This window comes from Denticeps clupeoides, chromosome 6 (assembly GCF_900700375.1).
Source record: "Denticeps clupeoides chromosome 6, fDenClu1.1, whole genome shotgun sequence".
In the NCBI taxonomy this organism is placed as follows: Eukaryota; Metazoa; Chordata; class Actinopteri; order Clupeiformes; family Denticipitidae; genus Denticeps; species Denticeps clupeoides.
Window position 1 is genome coordinate 8,235,291 of NC_041712.1, and position 20,882 is coordinate 8,256,172.

The following is a 20,882-nucleotide window of genomic DNA, read 5'->3' on the forward strand; positions in this document are numbered from 1 at the left end:
CCACACCACCCCTCTGCTATGGTCCCTCCACTGGCTCCCAGTAGCTGCACGCATCAGGTTCAAAATACTGATGCTGGCCAACAAAGCCAAACATGAAGTAGCACCATCCTACCTCACAGCCCTTATTACACCTCGCACTGCACCTCGTTTACTCCGAGCCTCCAGTACTGCTCGCCTGGTCCCTCCATCTCTGAAGGTAAAAGGAAGACGCTCATCTAGACTCTTCTCCGTCTTGGCCCCTCGATGGTGGAATGAACTTCCCCTCGAGGTCAGAGCAGCTCAGTCACTGAGCACCTTCAAACGACAGCTCAAGACCTTCCTCTTTAAAGAATATTTAGATTAAATTGTAATTTTCTTGTTGACCAACTTTGTGTACAGAATCTACAACAGAGTGACTAAAATAGATGTATTCATAGTTGGGGTCCTAGTGAACCGGAATTGATCTCTTCATCGATGGTAACTTAAGCACGTTGTAAGTCGCTCTGGATAAGGCCGTCTGCCAAATGCCGTAAATGTAAATGTATTAATGTTAAATAATCTCACAAAGTCAAATTTTCATATCATGGGACCTTTTAGATAAGTCTTTACTGTCATTGGGGGGGGAGCGGGGTTTCGGTGGGTCGGTTGTCTTCACATCACAGAAATGGCCAAGCATCACCAACCCTCCCAATGATGTGTGAGGTGCAGTATTTTTACCAGCACGCTTACTTGCAGTTGGAACATGGTACAGAACTAGAAGAGTGAAAAGCTACTATCGCGCTACTATCGATCCAATACTGATACCAGCTTGGTACAACAAAATAGTGCAATGGATTTTTTTTTCATGTTTTACTCAGTAATGGCAGAGGTTACATTCCAATGTAGCGAAGTAAAATACTTGGATATAAATGTATTAGTAAAAGTACCTATTTCAAAAACAAATTACTCACAAAAACCACTCAATTACCGTAATGTGAGTAAATGCAATTCTTTACTTGCCTGGGGTGCTTCCTTGGGTTTAGGAGTCTTTGCTGATAGTTATGTCAGGCAGAGGTTGTACAACGGTTCCTGACCAATTATGTCTGAAATAATGACTGAGTTTTGAGTATGTGTGTCTGTGTGAGTGTGTGTGTCTGTGCACCAGTGAGGCCTCCACCCAACTCTACTTGTCAGTGGGGCATCGTAATGCCGATAGCGTTTGTTCTTCACCTGAAGAAATCACCTGCAGTGTGTACTAATAATCACTAATGTTTATTTGCCTAAATGATTAGGACAAGACACAAAAATACAAGACAAATTCACATAAAGTGGGTCTGTGGGCGTGTTCTTGTCATAGTGTGGCAGCAGGAACATCTGCAGCAGTCGGGAAATTTATGTACTCCGCTCCCTTGGACGTAATCACCAAAACGCCTCCATTTCTGCTGCTGTCATCCAGAACTATCCTCAGAAAGATTTTCGCCACATCAGATGGTCTACACACACATAAAGAAAGGGAAATCTTATTGTTCACTCTCCTGCTTAAAGTAAACTGTCTGCCCATTGGGAAATACTGTATATCATTTTGGGATATTATAAGAAATGAATAATGCTGTTGTTGATGTTGTAGTCAGTCTAGCTCACAAATGCTGTTATATGAAAATGCGTTTATAAAGGTGTTTTTGACCTATGCAATTGCATTGAAAAATAATAATAACTCGTTCTTCAGGAAAAGTCATGTTAATCTTTTAAAGCATACCAACCCCCCCTTTCCTTTTGACATACTACAGAAGTAGAGTCGTTTAAGAAAGTGCTCTCTCTTCTACCATCAGTGAGATGTGAATGAGCGGACGTGTGGATGTGAAATTGACTCACTCGAGAATGCCCCAGCTCTCCAGTAGCTTGCCCCGCTGATTTCTTAGCTTCTCAAGGGCTTCATCTTTCTCCAGGGAGGCGAAGATGGTCGTCTGGACGAACCCGGGGCACAGCACGTTGATCCGCACGCCATAGCCAAGAACTGTCGAAGCCTCCTGCGTCACAATGTGGTGTGAAAGAGTGTGACTGTCTGTTTCTAAAAAATACTCGCTACTTCACTGTAAATGATAGAAGTCATTGGCAACGTTCACTCGACAGCGTTGTGGGTCAGGCCTTGTGGGCTTGTTTGCAAAGGTTCCATAGCCACCATATAGCAACACAAAAGACCCAGTAATTGACCTGCATGGATGAAAATGTATGACCCCTATCTAAATCTAACTGCCCCCTATGGCTGTAGAACTGTGGTTCCATCTTCAGTCCATTGGGCCATCATCCAAACCAAATGCTGATTGCATTTGGGCAATGTGATCCACAGAGCACAATTCTCCAGAACAGGAGTTCTGTACTAATCCAGCTGCAGGCCCATCATCCAGATAAGGCTTAAATTCATTTGTTTCTCACTCACTATTCATAACCAGGGTCGTGGCTGCTGGAGCCGTGGATGTCCACCACAGGGCTCTAACACACATACGGACAATACATCTAGTGTGCATCCAGCCTGGAGATGTGAGGCCACCACGCAGCCCCAGCTGGAGTGGAGCTGGTCTTACCGCTATGGCCCTGCTGAATCCCACCACGCCGTGTTTGGAAGCCGTGTAGACAGGAGCCACGGCATGTGGACCCAGACCTCAGACAGACACAAACATATTTTCAAACCTTCTCAGGTCACCATGGTCTTTTATTCCTTAATTACGCTGAACAACCTTGACAACCACGTTAATGTGTGGGTTACTTCTTACCTGCCATTGATGCAATGTTAACGATGACACCTCCTCTTCCTCCATTCTCCTTCTTCATAAGCTCCAGAGCCAAGAATGTACCTCTGATAACCCCATTCTGTCCAACACAGCAGAGTTGTGGCACCACCAGATTAATCTCAAATGTGTTTCTTACCTATATAGCGCCATATGAAGACAAATCACCCATCACATTATGAGTTGTTCCCCCTTTTGCTGCTAGAATAGCCCTGAATGGTCGAAGAATGGACTTCACTAGACCTCTGAAGGTATCTACTTTTGTATCTGGTTCAAGGCTGCAGTAGAAGAATCCTTTAAATCCTGTAAATTGCAAGGTAGGGGCTGTGGCTTTAGAGACGGTATGACATCTAGCCATCACGTGTTGGTTCTTGTCAAAGTGACTCAAATACTTCCTCCTGCGAATTTTTCTGCCTCAACTTCACTTGTCTAATCCATCTCACCCACTGCAGGCTCCCACTGTAACTGGATAGTTAATTGCCTGTGTATTTCTGTTTGTGAGAGGTCTGGGTGGGGGCCGTGCACAAAGATTGAACGTGAGTGACTGACAAAAAAGGCACACAACACACAAGACATGGAAAAAAACGTTTTCTAAGCAAGAACAGAAGCCCCTGCTTTTCTGAGCATTCCAGAATACTGCCTGCTTTTACTGCAACTGTGCAGTAAACGCCCCAGAGCCATGAAATAATTTGATAGTCAAATAAGCGTATAGTTACAAAGAAATTATTTGTTAAAGATGTACCAATATACGTTACTTATGCAAACATAAAAGTATATTTATAACATATTGCTTCCTGACCAGATCTGTAGTCGTGATGTAAATGAATCGTGTCCTACCAGATTAACTGCCACGGCCTTCTCCCAGTCGCTCTCATTGACGATACCAGCGTTGTTGCATATGATGTCCAAACCACCAAAGAGTTGGGTGCTTTTCTCAAATGCATCTGTAGAAGAAAAAGTATTGATTATTTGAATGTGTGCACTAAACGCCTCATCATGCCCAGTGAAACGATTACTAAACAAAACAAACAAATGCAATGATGCCGCCTGGGAAAAAGAACCAAAAACGAAACAGCTCATAGTGTGTTTGTGTGTGTTTTTTGTCCGTCATTATTCACGCTCCTCAGAGCAAACACATGACCTGTGTAACACAAAACTGGAAAGGGGAACAGTTCATCTGGAACATTTTCATCAAAAAATAGAAAATAAATCAAATTAAAATACTGATAAAGTCCTGCTCATTCAGCCAAAGACGTCTGCAAGTTCCATGAATGTCACATGATAGATAAAGTAAAAATATAATATATGTTTTTAGCCAGGGCAGATAAAGTCAAGAAAGAAACACTATATTGTTAAAAATTATTGTTATTATTATTATTATTATTACTACAGAACAGTGTCACAGTGCCCTCAGCTGTCATGTCTCAGCTCCTCTCAGTGTCACCACCCAGCACCACCGCGGTGTACAGAAGGTCTTGCCGCCGATCGCGGTGACATCCCGTCTAACCCGAGAGTTCGGTTTTAAACGAGGAAACCTGTTTAATTTTCCTTTCTGTTAATAGGTCCTGTTGGATTTATGGACGGAGGTCCCACCTCTGAACTGGACCTCGGAGGACACGTCGCAGCAGCAGAACACGCTGCGCCCGGCTCCGAACTCCTCATCGAACGCGGATACAGCCTCCTGGCCCGCGTTTTTATCCACGTCTAAAAGCGCGACCTGCCACCAAAAAGAAAGAACCCACCACACCTGAGATGAATACAGCACGGATGGATGTTTAGATGGATGGATGGATGGATGGATGGATGGATGGATGGATAGATGGATGGATGGATAGATGGATGGATGGATGGATAGATAGATGGATGGATACCTTGGCTCCGTTCTGCAGCAGGATCTCAGTCAGGGCTTTTCCGATCCCACGAGCCGCGCCAGTCACCAGAGCAACTTTGCCTTCCAGCGCCATCGCCGAGAAGAGGAAGCGACAGAACGCGGCGCGTCCGAAACACTACGCGCTGCGCGCTGCGCGTAATTTCTGGTTCCTCCGGACATACCCACACATGCGCACTGGCAAACGTCCAAACGTCCGGGGGAGGTTTCCTCCTCGGGTTTCCTGTGACATGCATGAATTATCGGCCCATGTCTCAGTTCTTCAAAATCAAACCACGTGCTGACTGATCCACAACTTTAAAGTCCTAAACAAGAACTTCCACATAATAGTGGTGGTAGTAGCCTAGTGGGTAACACACAGGACCCAGGTTCAAACCCCACTTACTACCATTGTGTCCCTGAGCAAGACACTTAACCCTAAGTTGCTCGAGGGGGGGACTGTCCCTGTAACTACTGATTGTAAGTCGCTCTGGATAAGATTGTCTGGTAAATGCTGTAAATGTAAATGTATTTGTAGAAGGGCATAATTAAAAACAGGGAAATAATGCTGTTAAAAAACAACACCAACAGATGGGGGAGGATTTTATCAGTCCTCAATCTGACTGGTATGTCCCAAAAGGGGATAAACACTGGCCATGTCATGCATCCCATGGCCCAAAACTCAGTTTTTTCATCAATGTATTTTTTTGATAGCTCTGTCTAAATTCTGCCTATTGACCAATAGATGACTGTGAATAAAAAATGTTCAATTCGTGTGGATGCCACCTGCAGTGTGTAAACCAGGACGTCCCGTACTCTGGGTTGTGTTTATCTGAAAATGTACTCACCGTTCACCCATCACTGTTGCGACCCTGATATAGTGAATGCAATATAAATTTCCAGTAATAATCTGTAATCTATGTAATAATCTGACGCAACACCATGTCATTTGTGTGATATTTCACCAATAAATAAAAGGCTCTTTTGGCAGGTTTGTAATTAACGTCTGCCTTGGGCAGAGCTCAGCAGCCCCTTTCAGGGTTTTTATCAGATCGCCTTACACATCCTGTCTGCCTTTCAGATGAACAATTACCCAAAGCTAGCAACAATGCGGATTTATTTCTCAGATCTGATAATCAGTTCCTGTCATCGCAACACATTTCAACCTCAGCCCGTCTGCTACAGGAATTCTATGAATTTGCATCAACCAGAGATGTAAAAAATATTCACAGTCATTACTAGAAGTGTAGAAGTGTAGATGTAGGTTTAATCAGACTTTTGCAAAAGTATAAGTATCAATTTAAGCTTCTTAGTGAAGTAAAAGTACTGCATTTAAAACTACTTAAAGTATAAAAGTAAAAGTAATGTAAGGGGGTAAAATGACATTAAGGACAACAGCTTAGGGGCCACAGTGCACTAAAATGCTCTAACCCACCTCCCAATTTTTTGAAGTGTTATATCATGATACCCTGTAATGTTTTATTAAAATGTAAAACCTGTTTTAGTCACACATGTCCATTTTAGTACAGTGCAAATATATTAAAGAACCTTATATGTGTACTAATCATCATTAACAAGTTTTGTCAAACTTCAGAGGCATGTTAGCAACAACCTTTATTGGGATGTAATCAAAGCTTAGCTGCAGGAATCGGTCAGATGATTGTACTCAGGGCAGGCTTGAATTGTTTACAGATATTAGAAATGCCCAAATGAATTAATGATTAATCTAAAACTCCTGATATGGTATGCTCAATTCTATAGCTAAATGGCACACATAAAATTTTGATTGAAAAAAACTTTGAACATCAGGATCTACATTAGTCAAGCACAGGTTATGTAACAGATTTACCAATAAGCTTTGTTCAGCCTCAAAAGCATCTGGTTCTCAAAGTTCTTTGAGCCAATGCATGCCCTTCTTGGCCTGAAGATCAGCCCTGCAACACTAAACAGTCTTCCACAGGCTGCTGAGGCCATATTAAGTGCTGCATTAAGCTCAAGTGATAGCTGGCACACAGCTGGGAAGGACTTCAGCACCTCGACTGTGTCTCCGGGACACCCCAGGTACGCATCTAACTGCTGGGTTGTTTCAAGTGGGCCGGCCTTCTTCAAGGAGGAGAAAAAAAAAAGTCCTGGGACTGGGAGCCCTCACTGATGTGCTTCTCGACATGACAGTCCTCGTGGCTTCTGAAATAGTCAAGGCCTGTGGAATAGAAAACAAAAGTTAGTGAAACAAAAATTCAATTATGTGACAGTATTGTGATTGTGTATTGGATAGTGTTGTGTTTTAAGTGACGTGATTGTCATTGTGAAACACTGCAGCACAGCACATATTGACACGGTGAAATGTGTCCTCTGTATTTAACCATCTCCCTTGGTGAGCAGCAATTACATGTACTAAGAATACGTTAAGAACTGAGACATTTACCAAGTTTGAGGACATTTTCGTCACTTGTCCAGCAGGTCTTAACTTTGGGAACTAGAATAGCTGTGGCTACCTGCTCTGGATCTGTAAGCATCTCTTCGAAGCGTTTTTCAAGGCCTGAAAGAAGAGCAGCAATCAAAGGCTCACAGAACTTGGAGGTGACGTGAAGTTGCTGGAGCTTGGTCCTGAGTAGAGTTATGGTGGGCACAACCATCCCATCTGTATATTCATCCCATACTCAGCAAGAAATGAAATTTCCACTGGAGTAAACCTGAAAAACACAACATGGTGGTAGTAGCCTAGTGGGTAACACACTCGCCTATGAACCAGAAGACCCGGGTTCGAATCCCACTTACTACCATTGTGTCCCTGAGCAAGACACTTAACCCTAAATTGCTCCAGGGAGACTGTCCCTGTAATACTGATTGTAAGTCGCTCTGGATAAGGGCGTCTGATAAATGCGGTAAATGTAAATGTAAAATGTAAATGGAACATTTAGCCTACTTAATGTTGAACCTTCAACTGAAGGAACTGATGCAATGAAGCACATCCACAGTAAAACTCTTGTCATATTGCATAGATCTACAGCATTTGAGGTACAAAACTGGGACAATTTATTGTTAATGACATCACTAACTGTAAGGCAGAAAAACAAACACTTACTTGGGTGTATCTAGTTCACTGCAGACAGCAGCAAGGGCTCATTCACCTTTTCCTCTTGTTATTCTCACTATTCTTTCTACACTTCTATTACTTCAGATGGACTGGTTGATCTTGAACTCTTGTTCCACAGGTTAAAGCAAATGTGGACCTTGACAAGCGCTTGTACAGTGGGTCGACCTCTGCTTTTGAAGCTTCAACTGTGGACACTAAATCGAGGAGGTGGCAGGCACAGCGATGGTGCTTGGGAAGCTGCTATTCCAAGTAACTCGTGGTACTTCGGTGCGCACAGCTTGCAGTTCATTCGAAAGGAGTTGTTTTTGCGTCCAACCCTTCAAGGTACGGCCAGGGATGTAAAAGAGTTGGCTGGTCTTCCTGTACACCAAACTGCTCGCTGGAATCTGGCTGAGACATTTCGGGAGTTGGGAGTTTGTTACATCCTTGATGGGGTGTGACGTAATCTGCGTCATGTGCAGGTGCGATAGAAGGACCAATAAGGTGTTGGAATGGTGTATGTTTATACTTCTCATCCAACCACCACGAAACTCACTCTATCCTGATGGCACGATTTACCCCATTTTATGATTTTTTTTTAAAAAAGAGTAGCGAGGCATTTAAAAAAAAAGTAAGGAGTAGAAAGTACAGATAATTGCGTGAAAATGTAAGGAGTAGAAGTAAAAAGTCCTCTGAAAAATAATTACTCCAGTAAAGTATAGATAACCAAAATTTCTACTTAAGTATTTAAACTTCGTTACCTGACACCTCTGGCATCAACATTTGCACTTGTAAATCTAAAGCAAAACCTGAGAACACTGCGTTTGTGCCGTGGTATGATGACTTTATAATCGTGTGTCTGCAGTAAAACAGGCCTTTAATTCTGTGAATTTGTTTGGGATGAAAATTTTATTTGTCATTGTTTCACAAATGTGGGCAGAATAAATATCATTCTAGCACACGGGCAGCCCACTGGTTATTTTAAAAGGAAAGACGCTTAAGAATCCTTTCGGAATCCGTGTGCTACAGCGGGCTGCAGGGTATTTCGTTGGCGGCGGGGAAGTCGACGTATGCAGCACCCCTGGGTGTCACCAGCAGAGCGGCGCCATTCTTGCTATCATCCAGCAGCATCTGCAAAAAGACCTTTGCCACATCTGACGTCCTGCAGATGCACGCACACCATCACACACACACACACACATTCTTATTACAACACACTGTAAAAAGGCAAATTGCCACACAAACATTACTGCGTTTTGTGATTTCAAATGCAGCTCATGCAACCACATGCAGCTCCAACAAGTAATGATCAAATATTACATCTTGCCAAATATGTGTTACCATGAGCTGCTCATTACATCATCAGGGCAAATCTCACCAAACAAGGAAAGGTTTGAGAACCTCTGCTGTGATCCTGACAGCACAATTTCACCGTTTTGACTGTCGAACCCTTTCAACAGGCTTGTTCGGTAGTGTAAGGCTAATGCGAACCCTCACTTTCAGGATTCACCTTCCCATTCACTTGGTTCTTATCTGGATCTGCAAGAACTAACTGCTCATTTTGTCGATGTGTAATTATTTCTGTCACCCAGAAGAAGAAGAAAGCGATCGCTTTTGTCATTGTGATACAGTGCAGCACAGCACTGAAACGTGCCCTCTGCATTTAACCATCACCCTCGGTGAGCAGTAGGCAGCCATAAAAGGCACCCGGGGAGCCACTTTAAAATGGGAGGAGCCTGATGATTGACAGCTCTCCTGCTCATTATGTCCTCATTCTTGACTCTTTAAACCCGCACCCTGTCGTTATGCCTCATACACAGATATCATTCAAGATCATATGTCTTGCTTGTTTTGTAAAGTACACTATTGAACGAGCAGCTGCTTAGCACAAGCGCACTTGGCTGCACTTGGTATTTGCTACATATTAATGTAATTCAAGTATTATTGTCTTTCATATTTTTCACCAATTTTGGCCAATAAAAGCACCTGATTCCAAGTACAGTTATGATTCAAATGTGATCAGTGGTGTATTTAGTTTACTTATACAGACACAAGCCCATGAAATGTGAAATGTGCTTGCTTATCGTTTTCTAGAACTGTTTATTATCAGCAGAAGGAACCTTGTGTCAGTAAGATGTTGGAACTGTATATTCACTTCTGCAAATCTGTCAACATCGACAGATCATACTGAGCACAATCCTTCCTTAACAGTCACTTCTTTACATAATTTTTTTTTTATAGTAATATAAACAATAAAATAATAAAATAGAATGACAAGTCAATGATAACCTGGTTACTGACACATTTTGTACATATTGTTCGCAGGAACGGGTTTTCTGTGTGTTGCACAACGTTACATGTAACCTTTAAATGAGAAAGAAAAAGGAAATAATAGGCTGACTGACTCATCCTGAAGTATGATAAAAACACACAGTGAGTCATGTAGTAAATGCCCGTGCTTCTATTCTTGTTATTATAACTACAGTTAATCGTGCTACATCTGAATCATATCATGATAAGCCAGAATCATACTGAAACTCATTCATATAGATTCGTATTATAATTCGTGTGTAATTATTACATGAAAGGAATTTGATTCTAGTCCACTGCATCTGGTGAAGTTCAGCAGACTGCAAGACTCTGAAAGTCTCCAAAAATCCTAAAATGTTGTCACAGGACATATAGGAAGCTCTTCCCACAGTAAGTGCATGCCCCGACCGTGAGAAAGAGACTGCACAGTGCACAGAGAGTTAAAGCGTGTGCGTGGGGGTAACCCCATCTGGGCAAAACTGGAGTTTGTCCATCCAGTTTTTCAGAGCAACCTGCAGTGCAGTCAGTAGTTACAGGGACAGGGAGACACTCAGGGTTACGTTAGTGAAAGTGAAAGCGTGTAAGGAAGCAGCCCTGTAATCAGAAGGTTGCCGGTTCGGATACCAAACCTCCAAGGTGCCACTGAACAAAGCACTGCTCCCCGGGCGGGTGATGGGTTAAAAGCAGAGGACAATGACAGTCACTTCAATCACTTCACAGTTTTTGGCCAAAAGAACCTCATATCAGTAGTGAAGCATTGGGGTGAGATTGCCATGGTTTGGAGTGCAACTGGCTAGACCAACCTCATATCCCCTATGACATCTGTATCATATCAAACCATGATTGATGGCAATCTGACGTCGCCTCTATAAAGGTTGAAGTTGTGTAGAGGTTGAATGACCTAAAATATCCCAGTTAATCTATCAACAAATGGAGAGTTCTAGAATGACCAGGACAAAGCCTGGATCTGAAACCCATCGACATGCTTTGGGGTGATTTGCATGCAAGACACCCTCCACACCCTTCAAATGAAAAGAGTGGGGGGAACATTCCGCCAGTCGATGTCAGAAGTTGATGAATTGCTACAGAAGGTTATTTTAGCCAAAGGAGAACCTTTTAGCTATAATGGCATAGTTTTCCTCAGTGGGAATCTCCATCTATGTTCATTTCTTTTGCTAAATAAGTAAATTGATTTCTTGTTTCTGCATACAAGCACTCTGTGTTACATAAAGATGGTGACAGTTAAGTTACATCATTCCACTGTTAGCACACAGGGGTGGAGTGTTTCATAAAAGGCCATTTTCACCACCGCCAGTGGTTTGTCTGCCTGTGTCGGTGTGAAGAACACTGAACTCACTCCATCAGGCCGGCCACATCCAGCAAGTTTTCGGTCAAGTGCTTTAGCCGGAAGAACTCGCCGAGTTTGTCCTTTTCTTTAAGTGCGTTCAGTATATCCGTCCGCACAAAGGCAGGGCACAACATGCAGATCCGTACCCCGTAACCTGCTGCAGCTGAGAACTCCTGCCAAAACACACACAAGCACACACACATACACACTAATATGCAGCAGCAGCACTGAGGAGGTCACATGGTTGCACTGTGCTTTTGATGTCTTGAGACCTCCACATTCAACTGTCACCTTGTGCCCCCTGGTGGCGGATGAAACATCTACACAGAATTAATGGGCAATGCTGCTTTTGCATTGGACTAGAATCACAAAAACACTCAACAAAAAGTTTTGTATCCCAAATCATCATACAATTTTGTAAGTAAACAATTACAAAAATTGTATTGGTATACAAAAATTGAAGAGCCTGGGCAATAATAACAATAATCCCTTATAAATTAAATTACTTCTCACTTCAACACTGTCTAAATGAACTGGTGTCAATTTGGATTAAATCTGCAACCGCTAAACTTAAATCTAACATTTACACCAAATTTATACCAAATATGCACCAAATTAGCCAAAACCATTTCACTGTTTTGGTTCCTTAGAGTAGAACATAAATACAGCAAGCATCAGAACTTGAGTGAACTCACTGCCATGGCTCTGCTGAATCCCACCACTGCATGTTTGGTGGCTGTGTATATGGGTGCTCCTGCGAGATGCACCACACCTGAAACACACACGCACACACATATCTTAGGTTTCTTTATGCCTGTGTTGGTTGGTCATAAAATCAGATTGTGTTTTACCCGCCATTGAAGCAACATTAATGATGACGCCTCCTCCTCCTCCGTTCTCCGTCTTCATGTGCTCTAAAGCCATGTAGGTCCCTCTGACTACACCTTTCTACCCACAACAACAGGACAAAGGCTGTCAGTCATATTTTTCCTCCTTATGTCTTTTATTTTCTATTATGTCTCACTGTTTATAGAGTATTGCCTATGTATTACAGAGAAGCTATAATTAATGTTGAATCTGTTGAAATAGACACATGTATTTATTGCTAAGTGCTCAGTATTGCATTTCCCCACACCCATTAGAGCATGTTTGAAAGTATGAGGTCTCACCAAGTTAATTTCAATCGTTTTCTCCCAGCTGACTTCATTTGTAATTCCAGCGTTGTTGCAGAAGATGTCTACACGCCCAAAATGTTGCACAGTTTTTTGGAATGCATCTGATGGCAAACACATATACAGAAAAGTGAGCCTTTTTCAAAGTGTTTTTAGTCTAATGCAATTGGAATACAAGCACTGTTTACAACAAAGGAAAATACTTAATAAACAACTACTAATAATGATAATAGTGGTATTTTATACTCTGAAGAAACTGTAATGATGGTTCACTTCATTACTGTCCACATGAAATCTGAAACCACTAAAATCTAATGAATTCATCTTTCTGAACATTTGCACAAAGTTTGTACCAAATATGAGCAGATAAAGTTGTCACCATTGGTTGAATGTGAAGCACATTCACGTTTCTGTCAGGAACAACATTAGTACAGCAAGGGACAGGGATGGGCCTGCAGCTTCAGCAGGTGTACCTTTGAACACTTCTTCTGAGGAGACGTCACAGACGTGAAATAAAGTCCGACTCGCGCCGAACTCTGCTTCAAAAGCAGCTTTCGTTGACTTGCCCTCTTTTTCATTCACATCTAAAAGAGCCACCTGCACACAGTTCAGAATTCATGCCCTCAATATGTAAGTTATAAAGTAAGACCGTAGTCACATAGCATTTGTCCCTTTTTTGGCATCTCTTTTGATCATTTCAGATCATTATAATAATTAAACAGCAGAAATACACCCAAATAATAACGTTAGGATACAATGCATTTCTACAGTCAAGGGAAGTTTTATGAATAAAAGTAGTATAATAAAGTATAAAGGAAAACCAAAACAATATATAAATAAATGCTACTTGGACAAATGTATTCAATATTTCATTACAAAGATAATTAGTGTAATTACTGGTTTAATTCTGCAGCTACAGGCTACTGACCTTTGCTCCATTTTGCAGCAGGATCTCAGCGAAGGCTTTACCAAGACCCTGAGCTGCACCCGTCACCACAGCCACCTTACCGTCCAGTGCCATTGCTGCAAAACAGGTGAAGTGCTGAGGTGTTGGAAGCTCCTTCTGTGTCTACAATATGAAGTGCTTCTTATTCGGCATCCAGGTTTTCGGTTTAACCGTAATCTCTCTTGAGTTCCTGGAAGGTCTTGATAATAAATTACCTTCTTCAGCGGCACCTGAAACGGCGGCACGATGTAAGTCGCTCTGGATAAGGGCGTCTGCCAAATGCCTTAAATGTAAATGTAAATGTGAAACCTGAGGCTAAATCACGTGGAACAGGGCAGTAAACCCATGCCTTACATAAGAGTTTAAAAAAAAAGCTATATCTAATGTCTCATATTGACTTTAACAAGGCTGGTCACTTGTGCAAACAACCCCCAATAGATTTGTGCTGTTATCACATAAGAAGTGCACAGGCCTGTGGTAAACAATAAATTCATTAATTATAAATACTACTTTTTTTAAGTTAAATGGAACTGATTGTCATTGGGACAACACATGGGGCGCTATGTGTTCATTAATAAGAAAAAATTAACTTAAATGGTTTTAGCAAATGGCCGCAATATAACAAAGAGTGAAAAATTTAAGGGGGGTCTGAATTCTTTCCATGCCCACTGCATTTAGGGGTTGAACTGAAAATGCATACTGGCTTTAAACCCATAATCTGTATGTACAGCATATGTATAGCATTTACAGTACACTACCACTCAAAAGTTTAGGGTCATTTAGAAATGTCCTCGTTGACAGGAAACAAATAGTTTAGTGCATTAAAAAGACATGAAAACTCCAGTCCAGACATTGTTCATGTTGCAAAGGCCTCTGGTAGCTCTGGTACAAAGGGGAACATTATCAGCAAAAATTAGTATTGAGTTCCAATGAAATTCTGTGTTTACATTTACATTGAAGACATTTCGCAGATGCCCTTATCCAGAGCGACTTACAACGTGCTTTCAAGTTACCGTCGATGAAGTGATCAGTTCTAGTTCCTTAGGACCCTCAACTATGAATACAATCTTTTTATTCACTCTGTTGTAGTTTCTATACATAAGACAGACAATAAGAAAGTTGCAAGTGAATCTAAATATTCTTTAAAGAGGAAGGTCTTGAGCTGTCGTTTGAAGGTGCTCAGTGACTGAGCTGTTCTGACCTCGAGGGGAAGTTCATTCCACCGCCAAAGGGCCAAGACTGAGAAGAGTCTAGATGAGTGTCTTCCTCGTACCTTCAGAGATGGAGGGACCAGGCGAGCAGTACTGGAGGCTCGGAGTATACGAGGTGCAGTGCGAGGTGTAATAAGTTTTCGTTAATACAAGGGTGTCACTTTAAAAGCGTAAATCATTATTAGAAAACCCATTTCAGTCTAGTAGAGCTGAAACATGTCTTGTGTAAATGTGATTCACCTGATGTGTCCTCATTAGCCAATTGACTTTTCTGTTGTTTATCTTTTGTTTATCACTAATATATTGTGCACATGTGCTTTGTGACGATCAGAGTGGTAGTAGCCTAGTGGGTAACACACTCAAACTCACAGGTTCAAACCCGTATGGTACCAGGTCCTACCGTTGTGTCCCTAAGCAAGACAGTGTCTAAAGGGGGACTGTCCCTGGTAGCTCTGGATAAGGGTGTCTGATAAATAGCGTAAATGTAAAATGTTAAAATCACTCATTTTCACCATATCGAGCATGTGCCTCATGCTTCCATACAGTTTCAGCAATGTTTATTGCTTTACATTTGGTTCCCTCCACACATTTTGATTGACTGTCACCTTAATTTTACTCCTCATGCACTGCTATAATTATAATTAACTTTCTTAAGACAACTTTCATTTACAACACAGTGAAGCATGTTGACAGGCGTAAATAATGCACAAACCAGACACGCCCACCATATCCCATAATGCATTGGTTAGCTAAATGTTTATGAAAGTTTTGAATAACTGAGGTTTAAAATGATGTCTCAGATCAGCCCGCTTACACCTGATTACACTGTGATGGTTAGCTGCAAATGTAGCATGTTAGCGAGTAACAATTAATACAACACCGATTCTCTCACAGGTAATTAGCATACATTGTGTTAGAGTGGGGTGTGGTGTAGTTCTTCCACAGTAGGGAATTTCGTGTACGCAGAACCTGTGGCGGACACGATCAGAGCAGCTCCATTTTTGCTGTCATCCAGGAGCATCTGCAAGCATGCCATCGCCACATCCGATGGTCTGTTCAAAAACACAAATGTACTATGACCTAACTTGCTAAACAATAGTTTATATTTGGATTAAGATATGCAACATCTGAGAAACCATGAACAATTCCCTTTCCTATACGTCTCACGTTCCCGATCTCTCTTGCTCCTGTCGGTTCCTTCTCCACATCATTAGAAGGATTCTAATCATCCCAAGGACTTCTGGACTTGTGTAACTCACTACTGGCTGCCACTAAAGTGATGAATTCGCCCACGCCACTCCACCGCTGTGCTCCCTCCACTGGCCTCCTGTAGCTGCTCCAGCATCCAAGCCGAGGAAGGGCCACGCCCTAATACCTCAGATCTCTCAGCACGATCACAATCCAGCGCTGCTCGACTGGTATCACCGTCCCTCAAGGTGCAAGAAAAGCATTCATCTGGACACTTCTCTGTCTTTTCTTCTGGGTGGCGGAATCAACAGCCGAATCACCAAAATAACGCTCCTTTTTAAGAATAGCTTTGATCAAACAAAGCTTTTACGTATCTTTAAAAAAGAGGGAGGGAGTTATTAAACTAATGTTAGGTCCGATTGGGGTGGTAGTAGCCTAGTGGGCCTATAACCCAGAAGACCCAGGTTCAAATCCCGCTTACTACCATTGTGTCCCTGAGCAAGACACTTAACCCTGAGTGTCTCCAGGGGGGGACTGTCCCTGTAACTACTGATTGTAAGTCGCTCTGGGTAAGGGCATCTGATAAATGCTGCAAATGTAAATGTAATATTAGACATTTTGTTGACGCTGAAAACATTGTCCTTCGCAGGAACATTCTGTTCCCATTTTTTTGTGACTAACACTGAGAACTCAAGTCACATGGCGTATGCACGATATTATATGTGTGTACGTCTATTTTTGATGATGTGAGCGTACGCCCACGGCACTCACTCCATCATGCCACCGCTTTGAATCCGATCTTCTGCCACGTGCTTGAGCGTGATGTACTCTCCAAGTTTGTCCTTATTTTGTAGTGTGTTCAGCATGTCTGTTCGCACCAAAGTGGGGCACAGGATGCAGATCCGTACTCCATAACCTGCAGCAGCTGAGGCCTCCTGCCAATACACACAAGCACACACACATATAAATGATTAATTTATTCTGTTATATAGTTTAATTATCATTAAAATCCAAATCTCGTTCAGAGTCTCTGCCACCACCTCACCTCCTCCAGAAATGGAAAATGTCTATTACAGTTGAACAGTATCTGTAAATGTTTGGATTACTTTTGTCTTTGTCAGTGCAGCAATCTGCAAGCCTCTCACACAAGGTTTAACACGTTTACACTGAAACCTACAGGAAATAATGGGTAATGTGACAAAGCTTGGAATTTTAACAATTTGGTGACATAGCACAACCCCAAACATGCATCATAGGAACAGCTAACGTAAACCATTTTCTCCCTCCCAAACTGCACATTACAAACTGAACATCAGTACTGCACTCTGCACCTTTAACTGAAGTATTGCACCCTGTACTTTAATCTAGCACTACCTCACACTGTGCTGCTGTGGTATGGTCATCGTGTCATATCACTACTACCGCCATTATTATCATGGCATGTCATTTACAACATACACTTTATACTAAATACATCCATGCACTGTTATACTGTCATATTGCTGCTGCTTGTCTGCCTGGTTTGTCTAGTTTGTCTCGACCTGCACTCATTTTTTTTGGGGTCGGTGCACAATGTCCACAATGTCCTTTGTCATGTTTTTGTGTTGTGTGTTACTCCATTTGCACTTGTGTCTTTGCACACTGTGACTCTCCAGAGCTTCACAATCTCATCTCTCAGTGTACTTGTATATAGTGAGATGACAATAAAGTGGACTTTGACTTTGACTTGACTTGACTTGCCGGATCTGAACAGCTTTAGTCATTTCATCAATCATTATTTGGTGGTCAGATCCTTTTGTGCCTCTGTCAGCTGATCACATGACCTGTTATGACAACATTTCCCTGATTACGTCTATTCCTCCAGACACAACTGATAATAAAGTTGAATGTCAGCAGAGTTGAACTTTCCAACTGTGCGTAATTCCCAGTCTGAAAACAGGTACAGTTGTGCCGAATTTCTGCATATGACTAGAGGCACATCTGTGTGTTCAGGTGAAAGTGAAAGAAAGTGAAAGGATTGTCACATGTGATACACAGCAGCACAGCACACGGTGCACACAGTGAAATTTGTCCTGTGCAATGTTCTGATTACAGGGCCGCTTCCTTAACCGCTAGGCCACCACTGCAAGGTGACTTGACTTGTCTAATGAGTGACCTTACTGCCATGGCTCTACTGAATCCCACCACACCATGTTTGCTGGCTGTGTAGATGGGAATGGAAGAGAGTTCCGTCAGACCTGAAACAGACACACACACACACACACACACACACACACATTATGAGTTTATTTCTTTAACATCCCCACTTGACTAGATGCCTGGTGTAACATCCCTGTTTGAAGAGCATCGTATTTGTGTTAAAATGGCCAGAGCAGTTAGATCTGTTGGATGCCTGATGGTCTGGACTATGGGGATAGGTGTCTAGGTAAAAACCGAGAAATGGCTCTGATCACCTGCGGATGAAAAGTTGAGTATTAAAGTAGAGCAGATTACTGAATAATCAGAGGGTTTTGTTTGCACTCCATTCAGAATTTCCTGATCAGGCTCAAGTGGCTGGGAGCCGTTTTATCAGCATGCCGATAGGGTACCCAGGTTGTCCTGCAGGTTTTGTTTTCTGTTTGTGGCCATTGTGCAGTTTTTTTTTTTTTTCATTACATTTATTAAACCATATAAGTTTGCACGATGTTGCGCGTTTGCACCTCCTCCTTTTCACCTGCGTGTCATGAGAAATTCTAAGTGACCTCATGTTAAAGTGAATCTACAAGGAAGCAAAGACAATTTTATTGAAAGATAAATAATGGAATACCCTATTTTCACCAATCTAAGCCGACCTCATGTTTTCAAGACTAAATAAAACCCTATAATAAATACGGTAAAATTCAGATTTTAGCACCACCACTGGTATTGTGATTTTTTTTAATTCACTGTTTTGTGAGGAAACAAGTCTTACATTCAAGACAATAACGCCCTTTCAATAACACTGCATAATGATTTCCTAAACTGTTATTACCGTGTACAGGGTGTGATTATGTTGAACGGTCATCCGTTCATGTTTACCGAGAATGGAAGCGACATTAATGATGACGCCTCCTCGTCCTCCATTCTGCTTCTTCATGTGCTCCAGGGCCATGTAGGTTCCTCTGACCACACCTTTCTGCCCAAAAGAACAGGCCACACACAGTGAGGCAGTCTCCACGATTACAGCGCCCCTGAGACGGGCTGCATACGAGCCAGCAGAACGATCGCGGGTGGACTTTGTAAACTTTAACGTGACGCACGGCTCAACGGCATTTGCACTTTGGCCTCACCAAGTTCACTTCAATGGTCGTCTCCCAGTTGACCTCGTCCACAGTGGCAGCGTTGTTGCAGAGGATGTCCAAACGGCCAAAGCGCTGCACCGTTTTCTGGAACACATCTGAAGGCAGAACGCATGCCAAGCCGCCCGTATCATGTTAACCAGCGCGCTCTCGCAGTTTCATGTTCCCGCTCATTTAAAACAAGGTGCTGCAGATACGGTAAAACTGACCACTGCGGCCCAGCTGCATTCACTGGGCAAATACACATGTCCCCTCACCCCGGGCGGCCTGATGTCCCCGGACTGCTGTTTGTCCTGGAATAACATCAGCACTGGTGGGGGTGCGGGTTCAAGGCGAGGCATGAGGTTATTTCAGGACGCACTGCAGCACAGCGTCATCAGATCATGTGCTTTGCGTTTCAGTTGAGATTGTGGCCCCATCGGGTTGTGGAACTGGGGACAGCGGGTTTACCTTTTAAACTCTGTTCTGACGAGACGTCGCAGGCCAAAAACAAGGTCCGACCTGCACCAAACTCGGCATCAAAAGTTGCTTTGGCTGCTTTGCCCTCTTTTTCACTCACATCTAAAAAGGCCACCTGCACGTAATCCGAGATTACATATAAAAGTTATTTTCATAAGAACCAATAGTCATTGTCATTCTTGGTGTGACATAGTCACAGGCTGCTGACCTTTGCTCCATTTTTCAGCAGGATCTCGGTGATGGCTTTGCCCAGACCCCGAGCCGCACCCGTCACAACAGCCACCTTCCCGTCCAGCGCCATCGCTGCACAAATGTCACCACAAGGTCGCCCTCGCATTAATTATATATATATGGCGTTTTAAAAGTCGTCACGTGATGCGACGGCCCAATCGTTTCTGTTCGCCATTGGCCGAATAAATGGCACACGGGCGGACACTTTTAATACCTGGCCGGGCTTTGCTGCGTTATCTGCTGGCCTGGCAAACAGACCGAGGTCGCCGTAACCTGTTGCCAAGGCGATCGTGTCGCGCTTTCTGCAGTTACGGCTGTTGCCGTAAAACTGCAGAGGAATGGCGATTGTACAAAAGTAAAAACAGAACCACGCGGGTACCAAAAGGCCAAATAAGGAACGGGGAGGAAGATACGAAGCTAAAAATGCCAGAATCCACCGGCACTTTTAAAATAAAGTCAGCAGTGACGTCGTGTGTCCAGCAGATGGCGACATAGCGTGGGTTTCTCACTCAGCTACTATATATCTATACATACTATGTATCTATGTATACTATACTATACTATACTATACTATACTATACTATACTATACTATACTATACTATGCTATATAAGCGGTTTTATGTTCAAAATGTAGTCTGCATATAGGTATTTTCCCATTCAAACTTAAACTAAACTATTACTACATGCAGAGCAATGCAAATACAATCAGGACCCAATAATCAGGTCCATGTTGACTTTTTCACTGGTTCAAATAAGCAGCTTCTTTGCACTGCAAATACATTTTTAAATTTTGTTTTTAAATCTTCAAATGATTTAGCTCCTCCAAATCTCAGTGATCGCTAAGATCTGCTGAACAAATGTTCCTTGCAGTTCCAAGGTCAAGGTTAAAATGAGGTGGTGACCTGGCTTTTGGCTGGGTTTTTAAGATGAGTAATACTCTGTGTTTGGACATCAGGACGTCTCCAACATGACACATTTTTAAAACGTGTGATTGTTGTCAATTATTTTGAT

General features: G+C 42.5%; 3 protein-coding genes across 6 annotated transcripts; all 3 read right to left on the bottom strand.

Annotated features, from left to right (window-relative positions):
- Window positions 1-1,209: 1,209 nt before the first annotated feature.
- On the bottom strand, window positions 1,210-4,770 carry LOC114791970 (15-hydroxyprostaglandin dehydrogenase [NAD(+)]-like). The gene is made up of 7 exons (XM_028982591.1): window positions 4,616-4,770; window positions 4,338-4,461; window positions 3,582-3,688; window positions 2,730-2,826; window positions 2,541-2,617; window positions 1,831-1,985; window positions 1,210-1,451 (listed from the first exon to the last, which is right to left on the bottom strand). The coding sequence occupies exons 1-7, from the start codon at window positions 4,706-4,708 to the stop codon at window positions 1,310-1,312; spliced, it is 795 nt and encodes a 264-aa protein (XP_028838424.1). The 5' UTR covers window positions 4,709-4,770; the 3' UTR covers window positions 1,210-1,309.
- Window positions 4,771-8,586: 3,816 nt separating this feature from the next.
- LOC114791967 (15-hydroxyprostaglandin dehydrogenase [NAD(+)]-like) lies at window positions 8,587-15,710 on the bottom strand. Of its 2 annotated transcripts, none has more exons than XM_028982587.1 (8): window positions 15,582-15,710; window positions 13,446-13,540; window positions 12,991-13,114; window positions 12,515-12,621; window positions 12,197-12,293; window positions 12,041-12,117; window positions 11,355-11,518; window positions 8,587-8,849 (listed from the first exon to the last, which is right to left on the bottom strand). In XM_028982587.1, the coding sequence occupies exons 2-8, from the start codon at window positions 13,536-13,538 to the stop codon at window positions 8,711-8,713; spliced, it is 801 nt and encodes a 266-aa protein (XP_028838420.1). In that variant the 5' UTR covers window positions 13,539-13,540; window positions 15,582-15,710; the 3' UTR covers window positions 8,587-8,710. The 2 variants fall into 2 exon arrangements, with proteins under 2 accessions (XP_028838420.1, XP_028838419.1); XM_028982586.1 differs by lacking the exon at window positions 15,582-15,710 and adding an exon at window positions 14,665-14,724.
- LOC114791969 (15-hydroxyprostaglandin dehydrogenase [NAD(+)]-like) lies at window positions 13,520-20,163 on the bottom strand. Of its 3 annotated transcripts, XM_028982589.1 has the most exons (9): window positions 20,084-20,163; window positions 19,847-19,941; window positions 19,630-19,753; window positions 19,171-19,277; window positions 18,920-19,016; window positions 18,023-18,099; window positions 16,634-16,797; window positions 15,582-15,726; window positions 13,520-13,540 (listed from the first exon to the last, which is right to left on the bottom strand). In XM_028982589.1, the coding sequence occupies exons 2-8, from the start codon at window positions 19,937-19,939 to the stop codon at window positions 15,588-15,590; spliced, it is 801 nt and encodes a 266-aa protein (XP_028838422.1). In that variant the 5' UTR covers window positions 19,940-19,941; window positions 20,084-20,163; the 3' UTR covers window positions 13,520-13,540; window positions 15,582-15,587. The 3 variants fall into 3 exon arrangements, with proteins under 3 accessions (XP_028838422.1, XP_028838423.1, XP_028838421.1); XM_028982590.1 differs by lacking the exon at window positions 15,582-15,726 and having other exon boundaries at window positions 13,539-13,693; XM_028982588.1 differs by lacking the exon at window positions 13,520-13,540 and having other exon boundaries at window positions 15,573-15,726.
- Between the last annotated feature and the right edge of the window lie 719 nt (window positions 20,164-20,882).

Coding starts and splice junctions, on each gene's coding strand:
- LOC114791967 (XM_028982587.1), bottom strand. CDS start 13,538: ATGGCACTGGACGGTAAGGTGGCTGTGGTGACGGGTGCAGCTCAGGGT. Junction 13,115..13,445: donor TGCTGCAAAATGGAGCAAAG/GTCAGTAGCCTG, acceptor AACTGTGTGCAG/GTGGCTCTTTTAGATGTGAA. Junction 12,622..12,990: donor CTCAGAAGAAGTGTTCAAAG/GTACACCTGCTG, acceptor GTTTGCCATCAG/ATGCATTCCAAAAAACTGTG.
- LOC114791969 (XM_028982589.1), bottom strand. CDS start 19,939: ATGGCGCTGGACGGGAAGGTGGCTGTTGTGACGGGTGCGGCTCGGGGT. Junction 19,278..19,629: donor GTCAGAACAGAGTTTAAAAG/GTAAACCCGCTG, acceptor TTCTGCCTTCAG/ATGTGTTCCAGAAAACGGTG. Junction 18,100..18,919: donor TAATGTCGCTTCCATTCTCG/GTAAACATGAAC, acceptor TGTCTGTTTCAG/GTCTGACGGAACTCTCTTCC.
- LOC114791970 (XM_028982591.1), bottom strand. CDS start 4,708: ATGGCGCTGGAAGGCAAAGTTGCTCTGGTGACTGGCGCGGCTCGTGGG. Junction 4,462..4,615: donor TGCTGCAGAACGGAGCCAAG/GTATCCATCCAT, acceptor TTTTGGTGGCAG/GTCGCGCTTTTAGACGTGGA. Junction 1,986..2,540: donor GATTCAGCAGGGCCATAGCG/GTAAGACCAGCT, acceptor ATTGTGACGCAG/GAGGCTTCGACAGTTCTTGG.